The following is a 24,545-nucleotide window of genomic DNA, read 5'->3' on the forward strand; positions in this document are numbered from 1 at the left end:
GTAATGTCTTAGTTTAGGAACTCTGCAGGTGTGATTTGTCTTCATCTTTAATGGTATGGACTGACTAACAAAGCAAACAGAGTGTGTGTGTGTGTGCGTGTGTGTGTGTGTGTACGTGCATCTGTGCAAAAAGTGTGTATCCACAGGAGTGTTTAGGTATACCGCAGGTGATTAGAGTACCACTGCTTGTACTTTTCCAGAGGGTGTGTGTGTGTGTGTCTCAGAGTCCTCTCATTGGCTGAATTATTCGGGCTTAGCAAACAGAGCTGACAAGACTATGAGTGATCCCTAGCGTTGATATTGACTCAGACTTTATTTATAGTGTGTGGTCCTGCTGCATGAGCTGCACATAGCGCCATCCCTCTGAGGCCTGCGAGCAGACACGATTAATCAGATGAATGTTATAATTAGGCTTCATACCCTTAGGCTACGTGAACACATATGCACACAGAAACAACACCATAAGAAGCATGAACATAATGTATGAATGCATGCAGTGCACACACACACTTAGAGGGGGCCCCGTGTGTGTGCAGGGTGGATGGGTTGCAGAGGTTTTTAGAGGGCCTGCCTGAGCTGTTTGTGCAAAACGCTTTAAGGCTTCTCTCCTCATTGGAGAGATTGTTAAACAAAAGTTAGTTTGTTACAGTAGTGGGGGGCAGCGGGGATATTAATACACACTAATGCAGATGTCTGAGCATTTACTGCCATCTGTGTGAAAGCCTGTTGTGTTCAGTGTCGAATCTAATGTCTGGTGATCCCCATTTGGCCAGAACTATTTTGGTTAGAGGGTTCACATGAGCTCCTTCAAAAGTACATATTTGTACTTTTCTTCTTGTGTGAATCACAGTCACTCGCCTTCTTCTCAAGTTGCAGCCAAAATAAATACAAAGACTTCATTTAGTAATTACCACTGGATGAACAACAAAAAAGACCAAAACAGAAGCTATTTTCAGAGGTTTTTATTTGAATATAAATAGCAATGATAATACACTTGTACACATGACATTATGCCATATTGCTTTGTCAAATAATACAAAAAATATATCAAAGGAATGAAAGAACTGGTTCAGTCTGTGTCGAAAGATGGACAAAACAAGAGTCTTCCTGCCTGAATGCTCTTTATTAGATGAATAAAGTATTTTTCTTTCTATCACGTGGAAAAGCTCTTCAACAACACAGCTGACACACAGTACACTTGTGACAATAAATATGTTCACATCAGAACACTCGTTTGCATCTCCTGCTTCTGCAAACCAAAGTGAAATAAATGGTCCCAAGCAACGCTATTTTGGCTTTGTCATTTCTTCATTTTCTCTTTACACTGGCATTCCCTTGATTCAGTCCATCTCCCATTCCACTCCACGGACTTAAGTCCTCACAAATATGGTCCTCTCAGTGTTCTATCACAGTAATATTAGCAATGTTTTCTATTTGTTTTGGACCCAAAAGCCTTCAAAGACACATGTGTTGTTCCATTACAGAGTCTTAAACTGGATCCAGAGTGTAAATCCAAAGCATTTCAGAAGACTTCAAGATGCACAAATGATTTTTTTTTAATGCTGTCAACTCTAAGACACATGATATTGCACTCTTCTGTGAATGGCTGACTTTAGTCTAAATCCTCTCTGTTTCTCAAATGTCTCTCAGTCGTGACTTGTGACCCATTGACTTTTTCTCGGAGAGAGGATCTTTAAAGATTTTTTTAACACTGTGATCGATCTTGCTTGTCCTCCGACCCTTCCCACTCTTCTTTAAAGCCACTTGTCTGCTGCCCTCTTCCACTGCTCTCTCATCTGTCACTTTCCCCAAAATTCCCCTTTGACCTCCTGTGAGTTGTTCTAGAACACTTACAAAAGGCCAAGATCTTTTCCTCATCCTCCCAAACATCAGTGAGAAAGCGGGACAGAGTGCAAGAGGGAGGGAGAGACAGAAGAGGAGAAATGTTTAAATGAACTCTGCAGCACAGCTGGGGTGTACATTAGAGTATGTGATATAATAAAGAGCCAGATTCATTAGCTTGCGTTTGTTTTCTTTCACTCTGGAATTCCTTTCCATATGTGGGATGTGAAGATCTCAAATAAATGTAATAAAAACCAACAAAACCCTTTAATTTTCCCCCTACAACTGAGGTATTAATTTGGAGATACATGGAATTTTTAGATATGTAAACATGTCACTTTGAGCATTTGCTCAAAGGAAGTCTGCGATGATAGATTTGGGTTCGCTGTCCTTACAAAGACGCCACAGGCAGAGACGGTGTCAGGTCACTGCATCTGCTGGGGAAAGTGCCTCTTTGTGGCACAGTAGATGGTCACAACTCCACTGAGCCAACCTCATTAAGCGCTGGAATCTCTGCCGTTCAACTACAACACTGACACAGCAGTGTTCACGGTCAATCAACAGTTTAAGCTCTGACATTCCTTCTTGTGATCCCTTTTCTCCACCAAGTAATATTACGTAATGGCTTCCATTAGAGAAAGTGTCCTGATAAATGGTAGAAAATTTTGGTCCAAACATTAAGACTATTCCATAACTGTACACACACATCTCTTTGTGAAGAACGAAACAGACGATCAGGTGATCTCAGGCCTCAAATAAGGAAAGGCACCTGTGAAAAAAATGGACAAAACAGTTGTTTAAGTATTACCAGAGCAATGGAAAATAAGGTGGAAAGATGATAAAAGTGATATATGACTGCTATGATTTTTGTGCATATGTTTTAGTTTTGTTAACATATGGCTGTTGTTAGCATAGCATGTGACAACAGTGATTTAAGGTGGAGGGTCAGGGCAGGGTGATCTAAGAGGTGTGAAGAAATGCCACTGCGAGGCAAAATCTGCATCATTAAACGGAAAATTCTAAATGGAAGAAATCTTATATGGAACATATGAATCAAATATTTCATGTACAGAAAAAGTCTTATGCTGACCAGGGCTGAAGCCACTATTTCATTTTCCACACTGCAAACATTATCTAAGTTCCTCCATCAGAAAACAGAACACCAAAAAAAAAAGAAACAAATATTTTGCCAGTAATTTTGGAAAAAAAAATGTTCATATAAAAACTTAAGATACTGGAATCAGGAAAAAAAATAATATTTTTTATCCAAGAAGAACACAAACCACCAAACCCTGCTGACAAAAGGTGACAGTATTTTATACTCACTGGTAGCTGACATCAGCTTCAAATGCTAATTTTGTATGTTGTGAATAGTTTGATGACCAGTCCTTCAAAAATGATTTTCCCCAGCCTTCTTTAAAAAAAACTGATACAAGGAAAAATACTAAAGTGAAAGATTTTCCTTTGCCACAATGTGACTAGTTGCATAATTTTTTACAGTGATGAAACATGGAAATGTATAATTTAATAGACATTAACTAAACTGAGTATGAGCTGGTCTGTGTAAACAGTCACGGACACACAGGGCAATAAAGGTGACTTTACAGTATTTGAGCATTCCTTACTGGGATTCTGTAGCAGTCATCTGATTAAAATCAGGATAACATACATGACAAAACAATCTGAGGATATTTTTATGGATTAATGAGAACCCCGAAGAATTGTCCTCTCGTGCAAAGGAAGAGGTGTAATTTATGCCTCTGGTTTCTGGAAGGCTTTAGTGATAGCTGATCAGGAGAAGTGAAGGGCCCAGCTGAGAGAAACACACTGGCTCCAAAACATTGCAAAGTGTAAAAACACCACAGCAGTGTCAGCCAGGCAACAGAAACATGGCCGAAAGAAAAACATTAAAGTGTTTCTTTGTTAGCACCGAGTCACACAGTGAGGGCTACAGTGAGTGTCGTCAAAGTGTGGAGCAGTGTGGAGCAGTGCCCTGTGCAGCACTGAAACCCGGAGCAGCACTGTTCTACACTGCTTCCCCAGCTGACCTCAGTCATAGCACCTGTTTCTAATAACCGTCCTGCCAGAGGCTATTAGGATCTGTCCACCCCCAGAGAGAACCTTTCCTCTGCAGCTCCAAACCCAGTTCCACACCAGCTATTCAGTCGCACTGATTAATCACGTCAAGATGGACCGTTCAGCCTTGTAATGCTGCTGAAGTGTGTGTGAGTGTGTGTGCTGTCCAGCTTTCTGCCTTTGAGCCTGTGTGTGTGTGTGTGTGTGTGTGTGTGTGTGTACGATGCCACATGCTCTCGATCTTTGTCCAACCACTTTAAGATATTTGACCAAGATATTTCATTAGACATTTGATGCTCTCAGATATTAACTTAGATATTTATTTGATACCTGCAGCCACACAGGTACGAAGAGTCAGACTCACTGGGCTCCTGACACACTCGAAGTTATCTTGAGGTTGCCACAGGGTCAGTGGATGAACCTGATTGATCAACCCCCAGTGGACCAAATTTGGAAACGCCAGCCGCTGTAATCATGCTGTGACAGAAAGTGACATTGGCCTCCAATGGTAGACGGAGGTTTGTTTGAAGTTGGTTTTAAATTAACACTAATGTGAAGTGAAAAGACCCTCTCATTGCAGGTACCATCTGAGGGCAAACACTCCGAGGAGGGCCGGCAGACACCACTGCAGCTCTGCTTCACGCTGATGGGAGCTGACTTTGCTGCATAGCTGAGCACAGAGCTCAGGATCAGCAGTGAGCCAGTCGCTCCGTATATGAAATCAGACCTGTACAATTAAGCCCAACACTTTAGATGCATGATAGGACCAAGAGAATATTAGTTGCCTTTAAGAAGCAGCAACCTGCATGCTAAATATACAAGCATGAAAGAAGGGAATGTGTGGTTGCACACTGAAGATCAGTGCGAGAGCACCTGATAATCAGATTGGGCTTTAGCCTCAAATGTTTTCATCAAAAGTCTTCAACTAAAATTTATTGAAAAAAATCCAGATTGCTATAGACTGATGGTCAAAGATTGAATAAAATAATTCTGTGGCTTTCTGGTTGTATGATCACACAATCTCTAAGCAAATTCTTTTAAAGAAAAAATACATCATTTTGGGGGCTGTATAGCTCAACTGGTTGAGCAGGCATCCCATGCACAGAGGCTGTAGGTCGTTGATGCAGCTGGCACAGGCTCAAAACCCAGCCTGGGGGCATTTGTGGCATGTCTTCCCCCACTGTCCCCTTTCCTGTCTTCCTACTGTCAAATAAAGGCCTTAGTGTCCAAAAAACCCTTACTAAAAAGTTGGCTCCATAAGTTACATCAAAACTGTAAGAGGCAGAACTACAGCTTTGCTTAATCATTAAGATTCATTATCATTATGATTAAAGGTTTCATGTTAGGATACCCTCTAGCCTAATATACAGAGGAAAAAAGTAATCTCACATGATTTAGTTATCCTTCAAATGCAGTCGGTGTGGATGGAGTGAGCTGTCAGCGACAGTTATGGAACTAAATAGAATTAATCTATTCAAGATATATGTTTTCCTACAGTATTCAACACTAACTTTCAGAGGAAGGTACTGCATCATCTTTCTCCAATTTACCTAACTGATAGCTATAGCTTCTCGTTACTTTGCAGATTAAGATTTTACATGCTTAAAATAATCAGACCATAGAATGATATTAACAGTATAGTATTAATATTAACTAAAATGAACCATTCAGCATCATATATAGTTTAATTTTTATACACCTATCTGATTAGGACTGTTGAATAAATGTGAAAGTTAATAATTACTGCGCTTTTATCCTTGTCAGGGTGTGAGAATAAAAAAGTGAAGTTTATTGACCTTACTTTGTCCGTACTGGCCGTACTGGTAAGACGCGACGTGGTCGACAGTGTAGCCCGGTGAGCTGTAGGACGGGGGACAGTAGGACTGTGAGCTGGGCAGGGATGGCAGAGCTGACATGGAGGGAACACTGGTGAGACCTTCCAGGCCTTTGATGTGGTCCATGCGCTGGCTGCAGCTGGCAGCCATGCCGGCAGGGGGCTCAAGGCCACCCGTCAGAGGGGAGATGGCATAGTCACTTTGGGGCTGATGTGGCACACCACCTGGGTTCAGCAGGCCCATCACCTGGTTGGAAGGAGGAAAAGAGGGGTAGAGAAAGGAAAGTTAAGTGAGTGTGAGGTTGTATTTTGTATTCTGTCAGACAACTTCATGTTTCGAAGAAGATGTGTTTTTGCTCTTCTTTTTAGCTTCTGGGAAGCCTTTATATTACAATAAATATATCTTATTTTAGTGTACAATACAACAGTGTGTACCACCACTGACACTACACAATAGGTCAGACACACAAAGGAAATCCCCCTATTGCAGACATCAAACGGCTCCCAGCAAGCCTGTTCCAGACAGAGATAGCACCAGAAAGGAAGAATTAAGCAATTTGTCTCTGATTCATGGCTCCACTTATTCTAAAATTCATTTTTGACACTACTCCAAAAACCCATGGTACAAGACAACAACTTATCTCCAACAGAGATATGCTGACAAAGATAACACAAGGGAAAGGTCTGTGTGAGCTAGGCTCTTTTAAAACTCAGAAATCCTTTAGCTCTTGACCTGGTCTTTATTAGCAACCATATAATCAAATTTAGGGGAATGTTCTCTGGCCCACAAAGGACGGAAAAGAGCCATCGGTCAAAGTATTTCAGCTGCTTCACAACAGACCTACAACCGCCAACAGTACCACCAACAACCTCGCTGAATTGACTCATCCATCATCATACTATTCACATGGAGCTGAAACTGACGTATGAAAGTGTCTTCAACTGAATCTGCTACCTTTAAATGTATTATATCCCACCTTCCTCTTAACAAAGCAAAGGCCTTAAGGCTCTTCTAGTTGTCCTAATGAGAAGCAGGTACTCTGCTCTGTGTGTCCTCTTGGCCCTCTAAGTGACATATTATTCAACATCCACACACACATGGTCCTGCTTAAATCATTTCCCAAGCAGGGGAGGAGAGTGGGGTAGTCCATGTTGATTCTGAAAGAGTGTTGTGTTTCCTCTCATGCCTGGTAATATTTCCTTAAAAAATGTTTGGAGGGGTTTGTTTGAGAAGAAAGAGATGACAGATGCAATGTGACTGCAACAAGCAACAGCCTGCAGAATTTATTTGATATCATGGATGTTGGTCTCTTTATCTCTTTTTAGCCAAACCAACACCCATCAGGCCCTGCTGCCTGTGCTTTTTCTTAACTGCTGCTTAGCCAGTGGCCTAAGTCTGTGCATCCAGGACATTGTAGGGAAGAATGTTGGGGAAAACATCTGAGACAAGACATTCCATTTCCACTGTATGAAAAATATATTAAAAATTATAAAGAGTATAGCAATAATTGTGGGCATATGCAAGGGCATGACAATCCCATGGCAAGCTGCTTGTGTTTGCGGTGTATTGCGTGCACGGTATATGCATTATTTGTTAAGCATGCTGTAACACATGGTTTCGCACAAGATTGACAAACATGTGAAATAAGCATGACCTCATCTATAAACGTTTTTTCCACTGTTTTTAAGTAAACGATAAAGATCTCAGTAATCTGTAGTCACATCTCAGCAGAGGCCTGAACAGCTGACTTAGACATGTGTCATGTAACATTTGTGTAAAAGATGTTGCAAAATCCTTGACTGATCCTCTGAATGTTATAGAGTTCATCAATTATCTACACCGTGTGTGTGTGTCCCTGTAATTATGTGAACCTGTGTGAGTGACTGTCCTTACTCTCTAAGGAGTCGGACTACGCTAGGCGCCAGTGTGTCCCCACTCCTCTGTCCTAGAGCGGAGACCTTGGGACTTCATGCCTGGATAATTGACTGCATTATAAATCCTCATTTGTCACACGCTGGGGTGAATCCAGTCCTACAAATCATCTTTCTTTCTCCTCCACAGGAAAGTGACCCATACTCCACTAATTTCAGAGTTCACATCTTATTTTTGCTCAGTTGTGTTGTGCCATGGAATGGATATTATTACTACACCTGTGCTTTTAAATGTAAATCCAGTTGCAAACATGCAAGTCAGCAAAATCACCTAACTAATTTTTTGTCAGCAGCAGACGTGTACTTTCTAAATATTTCTGTCTCACCTGTGGAGAGAGCCCATTTCCTATCGCAGGATTCATGGGATTGGTTGGTCCTCCAGGGCCCACAAAGCTGTCGGAGTAGCCTGAAAAGGTGTGGCGTCCAGAGGCGAGACAGTAGGGAGAGCCTCCCTCTCCCTGACCTGCACTACCAGAGGCCTGATGGCCTGTGGAGGGAGGCAGCGGCTGAGGACGATGCACCGTGCTGGGAGGGTCCGACACTACCAAAGAGAGGATACATAGCGTGGAAAAATTCTTAAGGATTCTTAGTTGAAGAGTATAATTTTTGGTAAAAAAAAAATTATCAAAGTCACGACTGATGAATAATGGACAAATGAAGCTGCAGCAGCTGTGCAGGACTGACTCGGCGTCAGTGATGCCGCTCAGTTATAGAGAGAATGTGCTGCTGTTTCTCCTCTCCCTGTTTTTGTGAGTGACATCCAGTGTTACATGTTCTATGTGTACCAGGTGATTTCAGTTTAGAAAAAAAAAATCCAAAATGAGCACATAAAGAAAAATTATGCAAAATATATCTCATAAGATTTTAAAGATAAGTTTCTCTGCATTTTCTGCAGGAAATTTCAACCACTGTGTTAATGAGTGTTTGTAAACCTGATCCTACCTTGGGCTATAGATGAGGGGGGATAGGCGCTGTCAGGGAGCTGGTAGGGTGGGATGCTGGACATAGCCGAGGGTGGGAATCCTCCAGGGATCAAGTGATTAAATGCCATCAGTTGATTGGCTCCAGCTTGCTTCCTCCACCTGGCTCGCCTGTTGCTGAACCACACCTAGAAAAAAGACAATGATCATGTTCAATCTAACGAAACCTGTCTGCTTTATTGGCAGCCATATTGGGAGGTATGACGCTTACAAATATTATAAGCTGCAGTGATGTACATGTAGTGGTAACTTAGCAACATATTTCAATGGTAAACAGACACAAACAAAAGGGGATCGAGTTATTACTCTGACATTGTTATCAGGCTGTGAAGTTAAAAAGGAAGGGGACAGACGGTGTTGTGTGTATGCACACGCGTATACGTGCGTGTGTGTGTGTGTTTCACAGCTGGTTGCACTGAATGGCATATGCATGGCGCTCTTGCTCTTGCTGTGACTTTACTTCCCATATGGAGCGTATGGAGGAGAATTAACTGTTCTAACTCTATTTCACAAATAGGAATGTCCAGATTGGGCCTCTGTGAGCCAATGATGAGTGTGGGTTTGTACTATTACAGGGAGCAGACTGAGACCAGCAGGTTGCCTTCAAATGCTAAGACAGTAAACAATTAGCAGGTTGTCAATAAGTGTGTGTTGGTGTTTTGGCCCCTTGTTTTGATAATTATTTTCAGCAATGACATTCAGTTCAATTTGTTTGAATTCAGTAATACATTATTGAATAATAATACTTTAAATAATAATCTAATATAATTATTATTATCAAATAATATTAACAATCATAATAATACATTAACTCATAAAACATTTGCAACTTTTGATTTCATTTAGTCTTTTCTAACACAAATCCTATGTATTCTGGTGTTCAACCATCTTAAATCGTTTCTGCATACCTGCACCCTGGCCTCGGTGAGCTTGGCTCTCTGAGCCAGCTCCTCCCTGGTGTAGATGTCAGGATAGTGTGTTCTCTCAAAGGCCCTCTCCAGCTCCTCCAGTTGCTCTGCGGTGAAGGTGGTCCGACTGCGCCGCTGCTTTCTCTTCAAGGGAAGATCAGGCTCCGATTCCACATCCGAACCGTCGTCTGAGTGACTCGCTGTTCAGATACATTAGATAGGAAAAGAGAGATGGGGAACTGAATGGCACTTTCTCTTAATATCAGCTGGTTAATCAGGATCAAGCTGGTGTGTCTACTCCTGAAATGATGACATTCAGAGTGACTCAGCGGCTTCATCATAATCACTTTAGAAAATCTAAAGTGAACTCTCAAGTCTCTGCTAAAGATCAGATTGATGTTAGTCAAAAAACTCACACACACACACACACACGCACACACACACACACACACACACATATGTAATCAGCCAAACAGACCTTCATTCAGAAAGAATATTTTAAGCCTCGGGAATAATCCCATTGGACAAGATTCCCTGAGCACTACAGGGGCATTGATTAACTAAAAGCTACACAAAAGGCTCATTTGGATCCAGTGGTCATTCTCTGAGTGTGTGTGAAGGTGTGAGCAGCCAATCAACCCAGGAGCAGTTGACTTGATGGCCGAGAATCTTTCCAGTCAGGTCGGATGTTAGGGTTAACTTTTCTTTTTTTTTGTTCATGTACAGTATGAACAAATGTATCTAAAAGTGACAGATGGATAAGCCAGATTTGTGCCAATTTACTACACTTTAATTCAAGTAGAACAGAGTTTGGTGTGAAATTTCACCTCTGATTTATGAGAACACACCATAAACCCTCAAGAAACCTTCAACTTTAAAACAGAACTGACATTTTTCATGTAAAATGCGTCAATCAGCACATTTCACAGACTGAACCACAGACATCCAAACTGATGCTCCTCACATCAGCCAAAGTGGAATCCCAGAAAGTGAGTTCCCGTTTTTGAGAAATTACATAATTTTCTATCAAAATATTACTTATTAACATAGGTTGACCAATTAAAATAGTATATAATCAATCAGCATTGATGCCTTCAATTTAGGAACACACAACTTTTACTTCCAAGTCTATTTTGACCTGTCATCCAGTGTTTTCAGGCTGACTGAACTTCTCAGATGGTATGTGTCGTGCCAGCTTTTGTGTTTTTTTGCTTTTCATCTTTGTCTCAGATCAGTATTAAAACTCTTGTGAACTATGTTCTATAAGCCAGCAGCTTAGTTTTTAACTCAAAGAACTTCAAACACTCCACTGGCTCTTTTCTAAGATCGCTGAGGCCAGAGAGCCTACTTTTTGTGTTACACTTAATTAATTCCCCCTCAGCATAGGGGAAGTTTTGTGTGCAACACTGTATTAGTTCCCCCCTCAGAAGCAACAATAAAATACAAGAGAATCCAAATAGCTCAGGGCCCCTCATGTGAAACTGATCCTCTCTCCCCCTCTGGCGATTTTCTCCTCACAACACCAACATCAGTGGGAGTCAACTTAACATGCATTAGGAGCAAATTGGTAAAGAAACATTCTAGCATGAGGGAGCCAATAAGTAAAATATTTTCAAAGGGGGAGAGCAAGAAATTGAGACATTGCCTTAAGCCTGCTGTTGAATATTTTGCAGTTTTGCAGTCATCAGCCAGCGTGTGAGTTTAGCATTTTAACAGGACTGAAACATGAGCAGCTTCTCAAACAGGTGCAGAAAAAGACAAGTGAAAATGTCCACTATGGTTTAAGATTTCAGTTTTACAGTATCAGCTGTTTTTTTCTTTTTACTTTTTAGATGATGTCACAATAGTATGATGAAAAAACCTCTGATCTGTTAGCCACATTTTTAATTTGACCAGAGGGGTAGGATGACTTTGTGTTTCAGATGGTGAGGAAGGAATTCAGGGTGTGGAGTTTGGGGCTTTGGAGTTTTGGATAGGACGGCTGAAAAACAAGAGATGAGGCCTTCTATAGCCTCCCCCTCCAGTTCTTGCACAGAGGAGGGCCACTAGGAATGCCTCCCCCTTCCTATCACCCCCAGCATGAACGTTCCTCAGCATTTCACAGGGATTTGGGCCTTGGGAAAGCCGAGGCAGCCCTGGAAATCCTTAATCACTTTGGAATTATCTATCAGTTATGACTGCTACCGGGGTTTCTGGGACTTTTCAAAAGAAGCGACAGAGTGGCACCTCTTCAGTCTTGGGAGTGAAGTTGTGATACAGTCCTTTATGCAGGACCAAAATCAGCTCATTAGTTTCATCCCTCGTTGGTGGACTGCTAGATCAAATGAATTTACGATACAACAAGATAAGATGGTGAGCTAACAGATGATCTCAGAAAGGAAGACAAGACAGTGAATAAATTACACTGAGGGGTAAAACACTGATGGATAACAGTATGTATTATAAAAATGACAGAGAAAACATCATATGTTCACGTTGTTTTATACCAAATAATAGCCAACTCCCAATTCACTCAACAAACACACACTTTTTGTGTTTTGGCACACAACCTTCCTTAAACAAGCACCACCTTCTCCTCCCTCCTCTCCATCTCCCTCCTTCTCACCCTGTCTTTGTCCCTTGTCCCCCTGTCTCTCCCTTTTCCACCCATATTTCTCTCTCTGACTCTCGGGTTCTTTGTTTCTCCACAGAGCTGAGGTCTTTGCTGGCAATTTCCACGCTCCATCTGTGGAATCCGTCATGGCTGCCTCAGCCCTTCACAGTGGAGGCCTGTCACCTGCCCCATGGGGGAGCTGGGGGTGGGGGGGAGCATAAAGAGGCTCTGCAAAGGGCTTGGGGATGGGGTGGGGTAGACTGGGCATAACCCTTCCCGGTCTTACTGCACTAAGAGGAAGAAAAAAAAACACTGTTTCCAGAGGGAACTGTAAGAGCACCTGAGGGGGTGAGTTGGGGAAACAGGGACCGTTGTTGTAGTTGTAAATATCCCCATGGGGACAGTCTGGACATCTGTGTTGGCTGTAGTTCAGGCTGATAGAAGCAAATTACACCCACAGACTTATGGGCCCTTCTTAATTAATTGACACTATTTGAGGTGAACTTAAACTGTTTATTTCCTCTAATAGATTCAGGTGTTCTCTGTCACAGCTCTTCCGTGCTGTTTCTGCTCATGCAGTGATGCAAAGATGGTTTGGAAAATCACTATAGAGTCTGTCAAGTTTGGGCCTTGTCTGGGAAAGTAAAATTCATTGTGAAAGGCAAAAGAGTTATTTTTTAAAAATAAATTTGCAACTAAAGTTATCAAGCTTTGGAAGAAGATTTTTTTATGGACCAGACTGTGGCCTGACTAAAGGGGATTAGTGTCTTTGTTTCCGTGGGAAGAAATTCTGGGATGGAGTCAGTAAAAACAGACCCGCTGTAGTTTGTGTAATGCTGTAACAAAATAAATAAATAGCTCATTTAACCTTTTTTACCTGCATGTCTTCTGACCACATGTCTTAAAATCTACCATATGAAGACACATACTTTAAAATAGCAGGACGGACACCCAATCCAACCTAAAGTTTACTACTCCACACAGCTTGGTTAAAGAGCTCATAAACACACAAGAATACACACACACATGGGCACATGTACTCCAAGCACATCTGAGACAACGCACACATACACTGGGTTTCCCCTCATTCTACAGGCACTTTAAAGCTACGTTAATCGAGCTTGTCAGCCCTGAGGCGTCTAGGGTCAATTTATTCTCACATGGCTTCAAGCGTGATCAAAGACACACACACATGCACACACACACACACACACAACACTTTCCGAAAAAATCTTTGTAAAGACAGAATATAATGTCAAATCAGCAGCAGTACTTTACCTCTATAACTGAGGTCGAGGAAGTTTAGATGGAGAGATGATGGTGAAAGCTTTCTGCTGCCTCCCTGATCTTTTCCAACCTGTGGTTTCAGAGTGCCCTGTTTGCCATCATCGCCTCGCTATCCTTAAGATCTGATCATATCACGCTGGCACCATTGAATAGCTTCAGTCAATCAAATTATCCACTCTACCCATATATCGGTCCCTGCATGTATACACAGGCTATATCTTAGAATAGAACTGCTGTAAACACTCGACTTCTCTCTGTATACTTTTGCTCCGCCTCAGCTTAAAAGAGCAGCAGGGACTGCAGATGTGATTCTGGCTCTTGTCAGTTTACCATTATATGAGAAAATATGAGCCTTAAAAGGGTCAAATTATCTGAGTGGGAGTAGGCCTGGAAAAGCAACTTCGGTAAGACCGATGGGGAGCTGGGGAGCATTAAGCTGCAAAATAAGAGAGGAGCAGTTGGAGGGGGTGGAGCAGGTTAGAGGAGAAAAGAAAACTGTTTAATTTAACCAAACTGAAGGCCCAAGAGGCACACAGTACATGGGGCTGCAAGCCAAAACAACCTCTCCATAGCCAAGAAAGCCCAAAATGGCTCCCACCATGCAATGCCATCCGAGAGGAGAGGAAGACGAAGAGGAGAAGTAGGAGGAGGAGAGGATTTAGCTGAAACAGTCTGAAACAGGCAGGGAGGGTGGGACAGTACATACTGAGCACGCATGCATGTGTGTGTGTGTGTCAGAGACAGAGGGAAAGAGTGAAGGGGGACAAGTCAAACGTAGATTTTGGGACTGTGGGGAATTGACTGACCATATGTGGGTTATTTACACCCTTCTCAGGACATCCCACTAAATCTTCTGGGGCTTTGGTGAGGGTAAATCGAACCTCTGACACTTTCCTCCTCTTTTCTCAAGCTACCCCTCTCAAAAACCACAAAAAAACAAAAGGCAGAGGAGACAAATGCAGCATTTATTTGGGCGGGCCAACCATGCTGCTCCTATTCAGGAGCTGTGGAACTAAGTGACTGGCCGACTGCATTAAACAGTATATAGAAGTCAAGGCAGGCAGATGCTGGCCCAGATAAAGGCTTTACTGACAGCTTACGGACCCATCTGCGACTCTTTCTGGCGGGTTAAGAAAAACATGGTGTGTGCATATCGATGTGTGTGGGTTGGTGTGTGTGAGTGGGTGGGTGTGTGGGAGGAGGGGGGGTGTGATGTCAAACTTGTTAAAGAGTGTCAACCTTCACAGCTGCCCTGTAAATGAGACTGTGTCTGAACTCTGTGTGTGTGTTTATGTGTGTGTGGTGTTATGTTGGTCAAAACATCAATATACTTTTATATATACATATAAATGTAGTGATATCTATATATTTATGAACACACATACACACATATATATGCATATGTATATAAGTGTGTGTGTGTGTGTGTGTACATGAACACACACACATAAACATGTATATGTGCTGCCATATATAGGCAGCATGTTATCAATCAAAGCTTTGTTATGGTGAAAGACATGACATGACCACAGTCATAAGGAGTCTGAAGCTGTGAGTAAAGACTTGGGGGACTAGTCAGGCATGTTGAAGGGTATGAGGAAGTGGGTACCTGTCATTTGTAACTAAATGTGTTTCTAACCCTGTTTCCTGTGCGGCGCTGGGGTAGAATGACCCTCTGTGGCCCACTGACCCTGCCGTTCTTCTCTGTCTTTTAACTTTAAAACAAGACTTTCAGCAGCAGTCAGTGGGAACTTGTTGCTGTCATTCACAGATTTTTTTTGTCGACAAAGAGGAGGTTTAACAAACTTATCCTTCTTAATCTCACTGACAGACTGCCTCTTCTTACTGCAGCAACAACTGCTGCTATCTTCCACAGGATCTAATGTGACTATTTCTATTTCAATTTCGAACACAAAAATGCACTGTATAATGGAGCATTCATTTCACATGTTAGATCTGATTTTCCTACTTGTTCCCTCAAGTCTCAGATGGTAAATATTACCAAGGAACTCCTGGTTTGGCAGTGAATCCCAATTTGAACAAGGAAACACCTGTAATAAAGTTCCACAGAGTGGTACATTCATACCAACTAAACCATTCCATCATGACGTTATTTCTTATGTAGCTTGATCCGTAATAATGAATTTAAGAGGGAAGCATGACTCTTTGTCTGTTGGATGCCTTCAAGTTTGAGACTGCACACGCCTCTCATCAGAAAAATGTTCACACATGGCACAACTACAGCATAAACACACATTTTTAGCCTCTTTTCTGCACCACACAATTTGGGGTAATTAGTTAACAAAGCTCTGAAAGAAAGTCAGGCTTCATCAGTCAAGTGATTGACAGCTGCCTGTCCCCCATCAGCTGCATATATGCTGCATTTACTGGCCTCTCTAAACTTTGACACCTAAGCCTGACCCTACTGTGCACACATGCACGCACACACATTAAAAAGAATCACGCAGAGAAATATGGGAGGAAAACACATTCCTTTCTCGTACTTTCTCAGAAACACACTCATGCACGTTAAAAAACAACCTCTCACTCTTCGCGCCCCCCCACCCCCCAACCCCCTCAGCTGTTGTGCCTATAGTGCATACTTGCAGCAAATAAAGAGGGGCCTTATTCTAAGGCGAGCCATTCTACTTGACCTTCGCTGAGTCTTTTCACTCTTTCACTGCCCTTTAGGACGCACTCACTCTCAGATCAATGTGGCTGCTCCATCATGGTGAAAGTTGGGGTGCTACTGCATGTCTTGAAGGGGGAATACCCCAAATACCCCTGCCCTTTACCCCGTACGCACACACATGTGCTCACACACCACAAACATAGAGCCCCGCCCTTTCAGAAATCACCGACATCAAAGTTGGTGTGCATTCATTAATTGCCCTTTGAATTGATATCTGAGGGTCACAACAAGAGTGTGAAAGGAAAAAGAGGCTTTAATGAAGCATAGAGCAGCCATTCATTTGCAGATAACTATGTTTTCATGCTTGGATAGTCATCATGCATGAGCTTATTAGAAAAAAACCCATGAGAGGGAGGAGTGCAGACAGAGAGTGAGACAGCCCCGGGGTAGAGGAGAGTGATTTGGTGCTCGCCACTTGGCCCTCATAACCCCCTTTGCCCTCGTGCCCATGGACTCACTGAGTGACACATTCATTCTTTCAATAGACACACAGAGCCCTCTTCACGAGTCACTCGGCTCAGGCCACATATAGCCAATAGCTATTATAGGATCCATCAAGAACTTACTGGTCCTGTCTCTGACAGACAAAAACAGAAACTTTCGAACAGATGAGGACCCATAATTTCAACTGTCCTTTAACATGCCAACAACTTTCTCAGTTCAGTGATATTCAGTCTGTGAAACGATAAAAAAAAAGGCTAAAAGTCAAATCCAAGCAGACAGCTGTCATGTTTGCAAAACCCAAATATATTCAGCACGCTCTAAATTCTCCCATTCAAGATGTTAAAACCAGAGACTTTTCTCTGTGCTCTGCCTCCATTTCTGCTCCTTCCTCCTCTTGATCCTCTGCTGTGGCACCAATCCAGGGTGTGCCCCTTATTACATTTGCAGCACGATATCCTTCACCCCTTGTGGCAGAAGAACCAAAGTTCCTCATTCACTCACATTATTTACACAAACAAAGTCCAGCTCTGTTTCTGTGACAAAGCCAGTTAAATCTTTCTGGCTCTTTCATGTATTGTCTACTCATGGTATCCTTTTGTCCCTTCGCCATCAGCCTGGGCTGTGATACAATGAGCTCGGCAGAATGGAGGCAGATTGAAGGAATGCGCCTCAATAAACCTAATTATGACATGATGACTGCGCTCACCATGGTAGGGGTTTTTCAAAGATCCCGGGCTTATTCAATTAGCCCTTTCCAGGATCCTCTTTCACCAAAATAAAGTTATCCCTTTGACTGTTTGCATTGCAGAGTGGAATGTGTGTGTATGGATGTGGTCGTGTGTATGTGTGCACACAAATGGCTGGTCTAAATGGAAATGTATTGGCCCTCAACAAGGCTCCTCTGTATTATCTGGCTAATTTCACCTAACCAAGTATGGAGTCTGAAAGATACACTGAGAACATGTGAAGCACGATGAGGGGAGAGGTGTGCAGACCCTGTCTGTTTTAATCATTAACTTTGTCTCCAGGGTTAATTACTATGACGTTAGGCGTTTGGTAAAGCAGCAGCAGCAGCAGCAGCAGCAGCAACAGGCCTGGGGGGGAGGGGGGGGGGGAAGGGGGGCAACACAGCTGTCAAATAAATACACTTTTAAATGAAAATGAGAAGGGGTATTAAAGTAATTTCTTCCATCTAATAAAGAATCTGGAACACGATGTGGTTTAATTATATTCATGTGTTTTATGTCAGAATATGAACCTTTGACGGTTTTTTCCTTGTTTAACCAAGAAACAAGTAGAGTGCTTGTTCGAAATAAAGGAAAGAAAGAACAGTTGTCAATAGGTAATACTAAAAGTACAAACGTGGATTGTACTTTCTACTATGAATATTTTGTCCATATTATTGAAATAATGTCTCTGCCGGAGTCTATATAGTGGTGTTATTTTCATTGTTTGAAGTTGACAAGATTAAACTCGCAACAACCGAGGGTAGATGAGATTTGAAGTTTTGTTGAACATCAAATAGTTTCACCATATTAAAAAGATTCTGGTTTAATGTTCAACTAACTGTAATTAAATGTATGAATGATCAACTCACAAACAGTGAATACAGACCTTAATCAGGTTACTTTACAGAGTGGACTGACTTTCCTTTGGGGGCTCCGGAGGACGCGGCTCAGATATTAAACGAGCTTTGCGCCGCAGGCTGCGACACGCAGACAGAAACAGAGGCAGAGGGGCGGCGTTGCTCTTCACATGAAAGTAGGGTGAAATAAAAGAGTCGATTTAATCTGCTTGAGGAGATTTTGAGAGCAAGTGGGTGTAGAGGAGGGGAGGTGTTTTGGGGGGGGTTGGAGCAGCGCGCAGCGCAGGACGGGTGGCTGCGGCCCCCTTTGTGAATCTGCGCTCCGGGCCAGACTGGGGTTCTCTGGGGAGAACATTGGTCCCTATTCACCAAAACACTATTTAATACACTTCCCTCGTCATTAGATGTGTCATAGCACACTATCGACACCATTTAGAGGACATTAATAATGTTTGAAGGGGCAAAGCCGGGACCCATCAAAGAATCAATATCACGAGTTGGATCTGAAACGGCTCCCTGTGATTATCGTCTTCAGTCGAGAAGAAAAAGTCCACTTTGTATGCAGAAAGAGTCTGAATATCACGACAAACATGCTGTAACAATATTAACAAACAACAATCAGGCTTCATTGGTGTTTCTTCCTGAAATAGTGTTTCTTCTGCTGTATAAAGCAGCAGCAGAGTTAGTCAAGTTTACTGAGAACTTTTAAGCAAAGTTCAGCATGTGTTGTTTGGATCTCTATCATCTACATGATACTGACAGTAATACTTTCTCAAATTCGTGTGCGCCTTTTCCTTCAGCACGTGCCTTTCTGATCACACAATGATACTGCATAATGCTCCAGGTTGGCTATAAGTGACTAATCTTTCTCCTCGTTAGGTATTTATGCGATGCGCGCACATGTGATAGCGTCAGCGCAGGTTTTAGGAGCCAATACATGAGTGTTTTTCAGAGGCCTGAATTGTGTTTCTGAATGTCAGTGGGCTTCTTTAGGCGAGCCCAACAAAAAACATTTCGTCAGTGAAAGTGTCCGGTGAACGGGCCCTCTGAGCCGCGCCGGAGCCTCCCTGAATTATTCATCCCTCTCATAACGTGCTTCGTCGGACTTTTTTCTGTGCTGAAGCTGTCTTCTCCCCTTCTTTTGCTCGGGCTGAATTTTAAGCAGGTCGCCCTCTTCTTAGCGGCCAAAGCTGTTTCCAAGCTGGCCTTTTGTCAACGCGCAGCCCGAGCGTGAGCCTCAAATAGACTCAGGCTCTTTTGTCTCCCAAGTTCATCCCTGAGCTTCCCGTTGTGCGCGCGAGGCGTGTCTTTGTGCCGAGATGGAAACCGTTGAACAAATGTTTGATCAACTCATCTGGGGGACATTTTGTCTCCTAAAACCAGAGTCCTTCATCTCTCCTCCCCTACTGACGCAGAGACCACGCCGCTGCTTATAGAAAGAGCGGGTTAAATGTTGACTTTTGGCGGCTTGAAAAGTTTGCAGAAGGATTTCAACGCAGTTTAACGCTTATTTGACCGATGTTTGTGCCAATAATAATATCATATGTGACTAAATCCTTCAGTGTCAAAACAACAGAAACAAAAAGGTTCGTGCCAACAGGCGTCACCTTGCTCTGAATTAAAGGCCTCGTTTAAGTTCAACTGGAAATTAGAATTTATTCCAGCTGGTTGAAACAATGAAAGTTTGTGAAACTCGTGATCATTTCCTCCTGCCAATCGCGACATCTCACAGACCACGTGACTTCATATCGCCACAGAGGTGCGCTGTCAGTGTCACAAGGTGTGAGCGTTTAAGCACCCAGTTAACGGAGCTTCCGACAATGACTGCGCATGCAGGTGAAAAATAAAGTGATGAAATTCAGAGCAGGCTGGTTAGGCTTAACGAGGCTGAGATGTAAAGCAAACTCCACAAATCTAAAATAAGACTTCTGTGTGTACAAACGGAGAAAACGTGGCGTGATTAATTCTTCCTCCTGAAGGTGTCACACTCTTTTTCCTCGGAAGGTTCGGCTTGGGCCTCACTCTAAAATACACAAATACCTTTTCTGAATTTTGATACGTTAATTTCACCAATAATATTTTTTTTTAATTATTTAAATGAGTTACTTGTTACATAAAGGATTTCCGGCTCTCGCGTGCCCCACATAAGTTTGTTTTTTCTTTAAAATGTAGATCAAACTATAAACAACCGACTAAATAACTAACAACTAATGGAAGTGGCTTTATATGCTGATAATGAATAAACCTGAATTTATCATGTTTGACTACGCTGTAACATGGTCATTCATTCTCACACTGCTTTATAACCTTTGCTGAACACACACACACACATTCATCTCGCTCTACCCGCACATGCAGCTCCATCACCTGCTGTTTGATTTACGGTGCGGCCTCATGGGAAACGCATTAGCCGGAGAGACACGGTCGATAAGAATTCCTGACAAAGGATGACACACTTCACCCACAACTTTACAGCACGCTACCAAAATATATATATATTCTGCCTTGAACACGTTTGAGGAGTGGAGACTGGGAGGAGGTTGCTGCAGAGAGACTCCTCTGATAATTCATTTCACAGAAAAGAGTTTCCCGTCTCATAAAAAAAAAACAACCGAGCCCAACTCATGGAGAGGATATCCGAGCAGCATTCCGCTGGTTCTACAGAGGGTCACTGAGAGTCAGAACAGGATTAACAACAGCGCCAGGTGTTCACTTACATCTGTCTCCTAAGATGCCCTCGATGCTGTGCTTGGCCCTGCGGTCGTTGTCCTCCAGCTCCTTCTTCTCGATTTCATCTTCATCCTCCTCGTCGTCGCCTTTCCCCCCAAACTTACTCCGCATGATGCGGCTGATAGAGCTCACTGTGGACGTCGGTCAAAAACCACAAAAGCAAAAGGTTTGTCAAGGAACAAAATGATAACTGGTAAAGCAGTGGTTCACACAGACTACAACATAAAGGCGAGGGGCCTAAAAAACTACACATGAGAAAACGGAATAATACATTATCGCTTTATCTTTTTTTTCATGAGGGGGGGGGGGGGTAAATGGGAAATTTTTCTTCCACATAAAAAAATAGAATTGATCATTTCTACACTCAAATCAAATTAAATGTAACTGGTTATGATTTCTGCCAATGTAGTGCAGCGACTCATTTCTTCCTTTTTTTACCTGAAGGAACGTTGTTGCGGTCACATATCCCATCCTTCAGTAATTTATCCCGAATCTCCCAGCTAAACATACCCGGGTTTTCCCGCTTGTATTCCTCTATTCTCCTCTCTACGTCCGGCGTCGTTCCCTGCTTCAAAGGTCACAAAAGTCGGGTCGTTAATTCACTCATTTTGGCTCCTCTGGCACAAAGACACAATGACACTCTCAATTGAAAATCAACAGGTGAATATTTTTTTTGCCTCAACACAGTCCGTAAAAGTTATATGTGACGACTCTTCGTGCAGTATTCCTGCCCCGCGCTCTCTGGTTCGGTACCTTGGGTTTGCTGCCGCCGATGGCCCCGGGTCTGATGGAGCCCGTCTCCTGGTACCGGCACAGGATTTTGGACACGCAGCCGTGGGAGACCCGGAGCTGCCGCGAGATGACACACGGCCTGATTCCATGGTGGGCCATCTCTACGATCTTGTGTCGGATGTGGTTGGGTAAAGGTCTGCCGTTTATGAAAACTCCTCCGAGCTGGTTGACGCGGCCTTGACCCAGCGGGGTGGACACTGCATTACAGCAATATGACGGGAACGAGTCAGCACAGAGACCGAGAGGAGGTAAAACGGTGAGTGCACCGCAAACAGGAGAAAACAATAGTTTCATGAGCATTTAAATTATATGCGAGCCCGCACTATAGCTGATTGTCCTGGAACACAGACCGTTGAACACACACCAAAACACACTTTCTACAAGGTGCCAAACAGAAAAACATTGTAGCGCTAAAAATAACAGAATTATGGAAACATTTTAAACTTTTCTATCAACATGATTTGTATTGATTTTTAAATATATATATATATATTCTTTTAATCAAATTTTCCCCTCCCTGAGCTAAGGTTGGAATCAGGTTTTCATCAAAGCTTTACCTTCCAGTGGGAAGCCATTGCGGGGGTAGTTCTGAGTCAGCGTGGGTCGCATCATCCTGGGCACCGACCCCGCCAACGCAGTCATACCTCCACCGCCCCACTGACTGCAGAAACCGCCTCCTCGCGGAGAAAACGCTCCCGTGTTGTGGATGTTTGCCTCGGCCGTGGTTAGCCGCGCCCGGGCTACAGACAAGCTCCACGAAAGCCACAACACCTCCGAGAAGTCCGATGTGTCGACAAAAGAAGTAGACAGTGGGCTTTGGGGCGTTAAAGGAGCTGGTCTTTCGGTCCGCTGAGGCTGGGTGGCAACACGAAGATGTTGTTGTTGTTGTTTGTTGACACCGGTTCAAAGTGAGAGGAGAGCGTCAAAAGTAGCGGAGCTTTTCTCTGGCCCCGACAGCGCTCCCCGCTCTGATTGGTTGAGCGCATACACAAGGTACGCAGCAGGGTGTGGTGATTGGGTGAAGCCGAAAACTTTCGTCCTATCAGAAACGCCGTCGCAGCTCCGCTCGGACGGAGCAGCGGCTTCAGGGTCGGCGCATGTACCGTTCAATGAACCCAAACTGTGGCAAGCCGCTCGGGCCGTGCGCTGACTGCACTGCAGGGTAGAGATGGTAGGAGCGGAAAGATTGTTTGGTTGGCATGATCAGATTCTGGTTGTTCTCTCTAAACACGGCGGTGCTGATGTGCGCGCGCTCTTTACATTTGCAAGAGGATTCGTCATCTTCAGTGAGTGTAGTCTGTGAATTGAAAAATAAAAAAGAATCCAGACTTTATGTCACGTTAGCTCACCACGCAGACAGAAAACATTGTCAAGTGTTTCGTAATGGCAGATAATGACTGCTACATTTCTTCTGTACCTTTGGATTGCTGAACATTTCCCCTTTAAGAAAGATGTATGATGATGTGGGCAAAATACCAGAAGTCGGCATAAAACATCCGAAACACGTTTAATCTAAATGTAGCAGCAGAACTAACGGAATCCGCTCAGTGATATGACATTTGGATCAAACTTTTGCAACACACTTTTTATCATATTTAACTGACCCACCTTCATTTGAAGCACGTAAACTCCACTGGTAAATGACTGTTCCTTTCTCTTATAAATCGGTCATATAACAAACACTCATGAGATCATTTTCTTTTTAACTGTTTTCTCATGAATGTGGCGTCATAGCAGCTCTCATTAAAAAAATAATTTATTCAAGGCCAGAATCTACGGAGGGAGAGGCCCAGGGCAACTTGTTGGCAATTTCAGCATAATATCATCTGTCATCTAATATCATCTCTGAAGGATTTAACACATCCTATTGCACACGACCTCTAATTTGTTTACACCCCTGGCCTCATATATGACACAAATGGTGCTAAAGAGTATGTACGTCAAGGAATTTATTGTGGTTTTCAGACTGAGCTCAGATCAGTCAGAAGGGGGACGTGCGCCGCAGCAGGATACGACGCCAGGGCGGCCGTAAAGCGGTCTATCTCTGGGCCTCTGTGGAGAGGAGGCAGTATTTACACCCCTAAACGTCCAACAATCAATATAAAGTCAAAGTTCAGTTATCCCTCGCTGCAGGTTAAGCCATCGTCCGGGCCTTAATCAGTCACAGAAGCAATAATTGCGCTCCTGCGTTGAAATGACACAAATAGTCACGGGAAATTAACTCCATCATCAAAAATCTTATGGAGCCGCTTTGTTATTAAATCTTCATCAGAATAAATTAAAATCTCAATGATTTCAATTTTGGTTTTGGACACAGCTAAGACATTTACACGGAGAGCTGAGAAAACTCTGTGGATCAGGTGGGGTTTACCTTACCTACAGGAGAAAACCATGATTATTTGATATATCATGAGTCGCGGACCCATGTTAGAAACTTTAAAAAAAAAAAAAAACTGCTCAGGATCCGCAGAAAACCCTGAAAGCCTCATGTGACTCATGCAAAACTAAAGCCAAAAAGCACCCCGAGCACCTGATCTTCCCTGTAATGTGTGAGTGAACTCACCTGCGGGCTGGACGGAGCAGAAACAGAGCCTCGGCGGGAGCTCACTGTCATTCACCTCAGTTACGCAGGCAGGAGATATCCAACAGGATAAGAAGGCTTCAATTAACATTGGCATCTTTTATTGGCAGTGAGTGGGAAGGCACTTCAAATGTTGTCTTCGCCATCACAAACGCGCGCGGACAATGGTTGAAAGCTTTAAAAATAAGCAGGACAAACGGGGGTCTTTCTCCTGTTAAAGAGGGTGTCATTAGGCGTATCTTCAGGCTGAGGATTATTATCATGCGTGA

At 43.1% G+C, this 24,545-nt stretch overlaps 1 protein-coding gene across 5 annotated transcripts; it reads right to left on the minus strand.

Annotated features, from left to right (window-relative positions):
* Positions 1 to 947: 947 nt before the first annotated feature.
* Positions 948 to 22,623, minus strand: pax3b (paired box 3b). Of its 5 annotated transcripts, none has more exons than XM_072393002.1 (9): positions 22,253 to 22,623; positions 21,657 to 21,892; positions 21,342 to 21,468; positions 20,891 to 21,034; positions 9,573 to 9,772; positions 8,627 to 8,792; positions 8,011 to 8,225; positions 5,720 to 5,999; positions 948 to 2,611 (listed from the first exon to the last, which is right to left on the minus strand). In XM_072393002.1, the coding sequence occupies exons 1-9, from the start codon at positions 22,335 to 22,337 to the stop codon at positions 2,577 to 2,579; spliced, it is 1,488 nt and encodes a 495-aa protein (XP_072249103.1). In that variant the 5' UTR covers positions 22,338 to 22,623; the 3' UTR covers positions 948 to 2,576. The 5 variants fall into 5 exon arrangements, with proteins under 5 accessions (XP_072249103.1, XP_072249105.1, XP_072249106.1 ...); XM_072393004.1 differs by having other exon boundaries at positions 21,414 to 21,471; XM_072393005.1 differs by having other exon boundaries at positions 5,715 to 5,999; positions 21,414 to 21,471.
* Positions 22,624 to 24,545: the final 1,922 nt, after the last annotated feature.

The sequence above is a fragment of the Leuresthes tenuis genome, unplaced genomic scaffold, assembly GCF_036924035.1.
Source record: "Leuresthes tenuis unplaced genomic scaffold, fLeuTen1.0.hap1 SCAF_9, whole genome shotgun sequence".
NCBI lineage: Eukaryota > Metazoa > Chordata > Actinopteri > Atheriniformes > Atherinopsidae > Leuresthes > Leuresthes tenuis.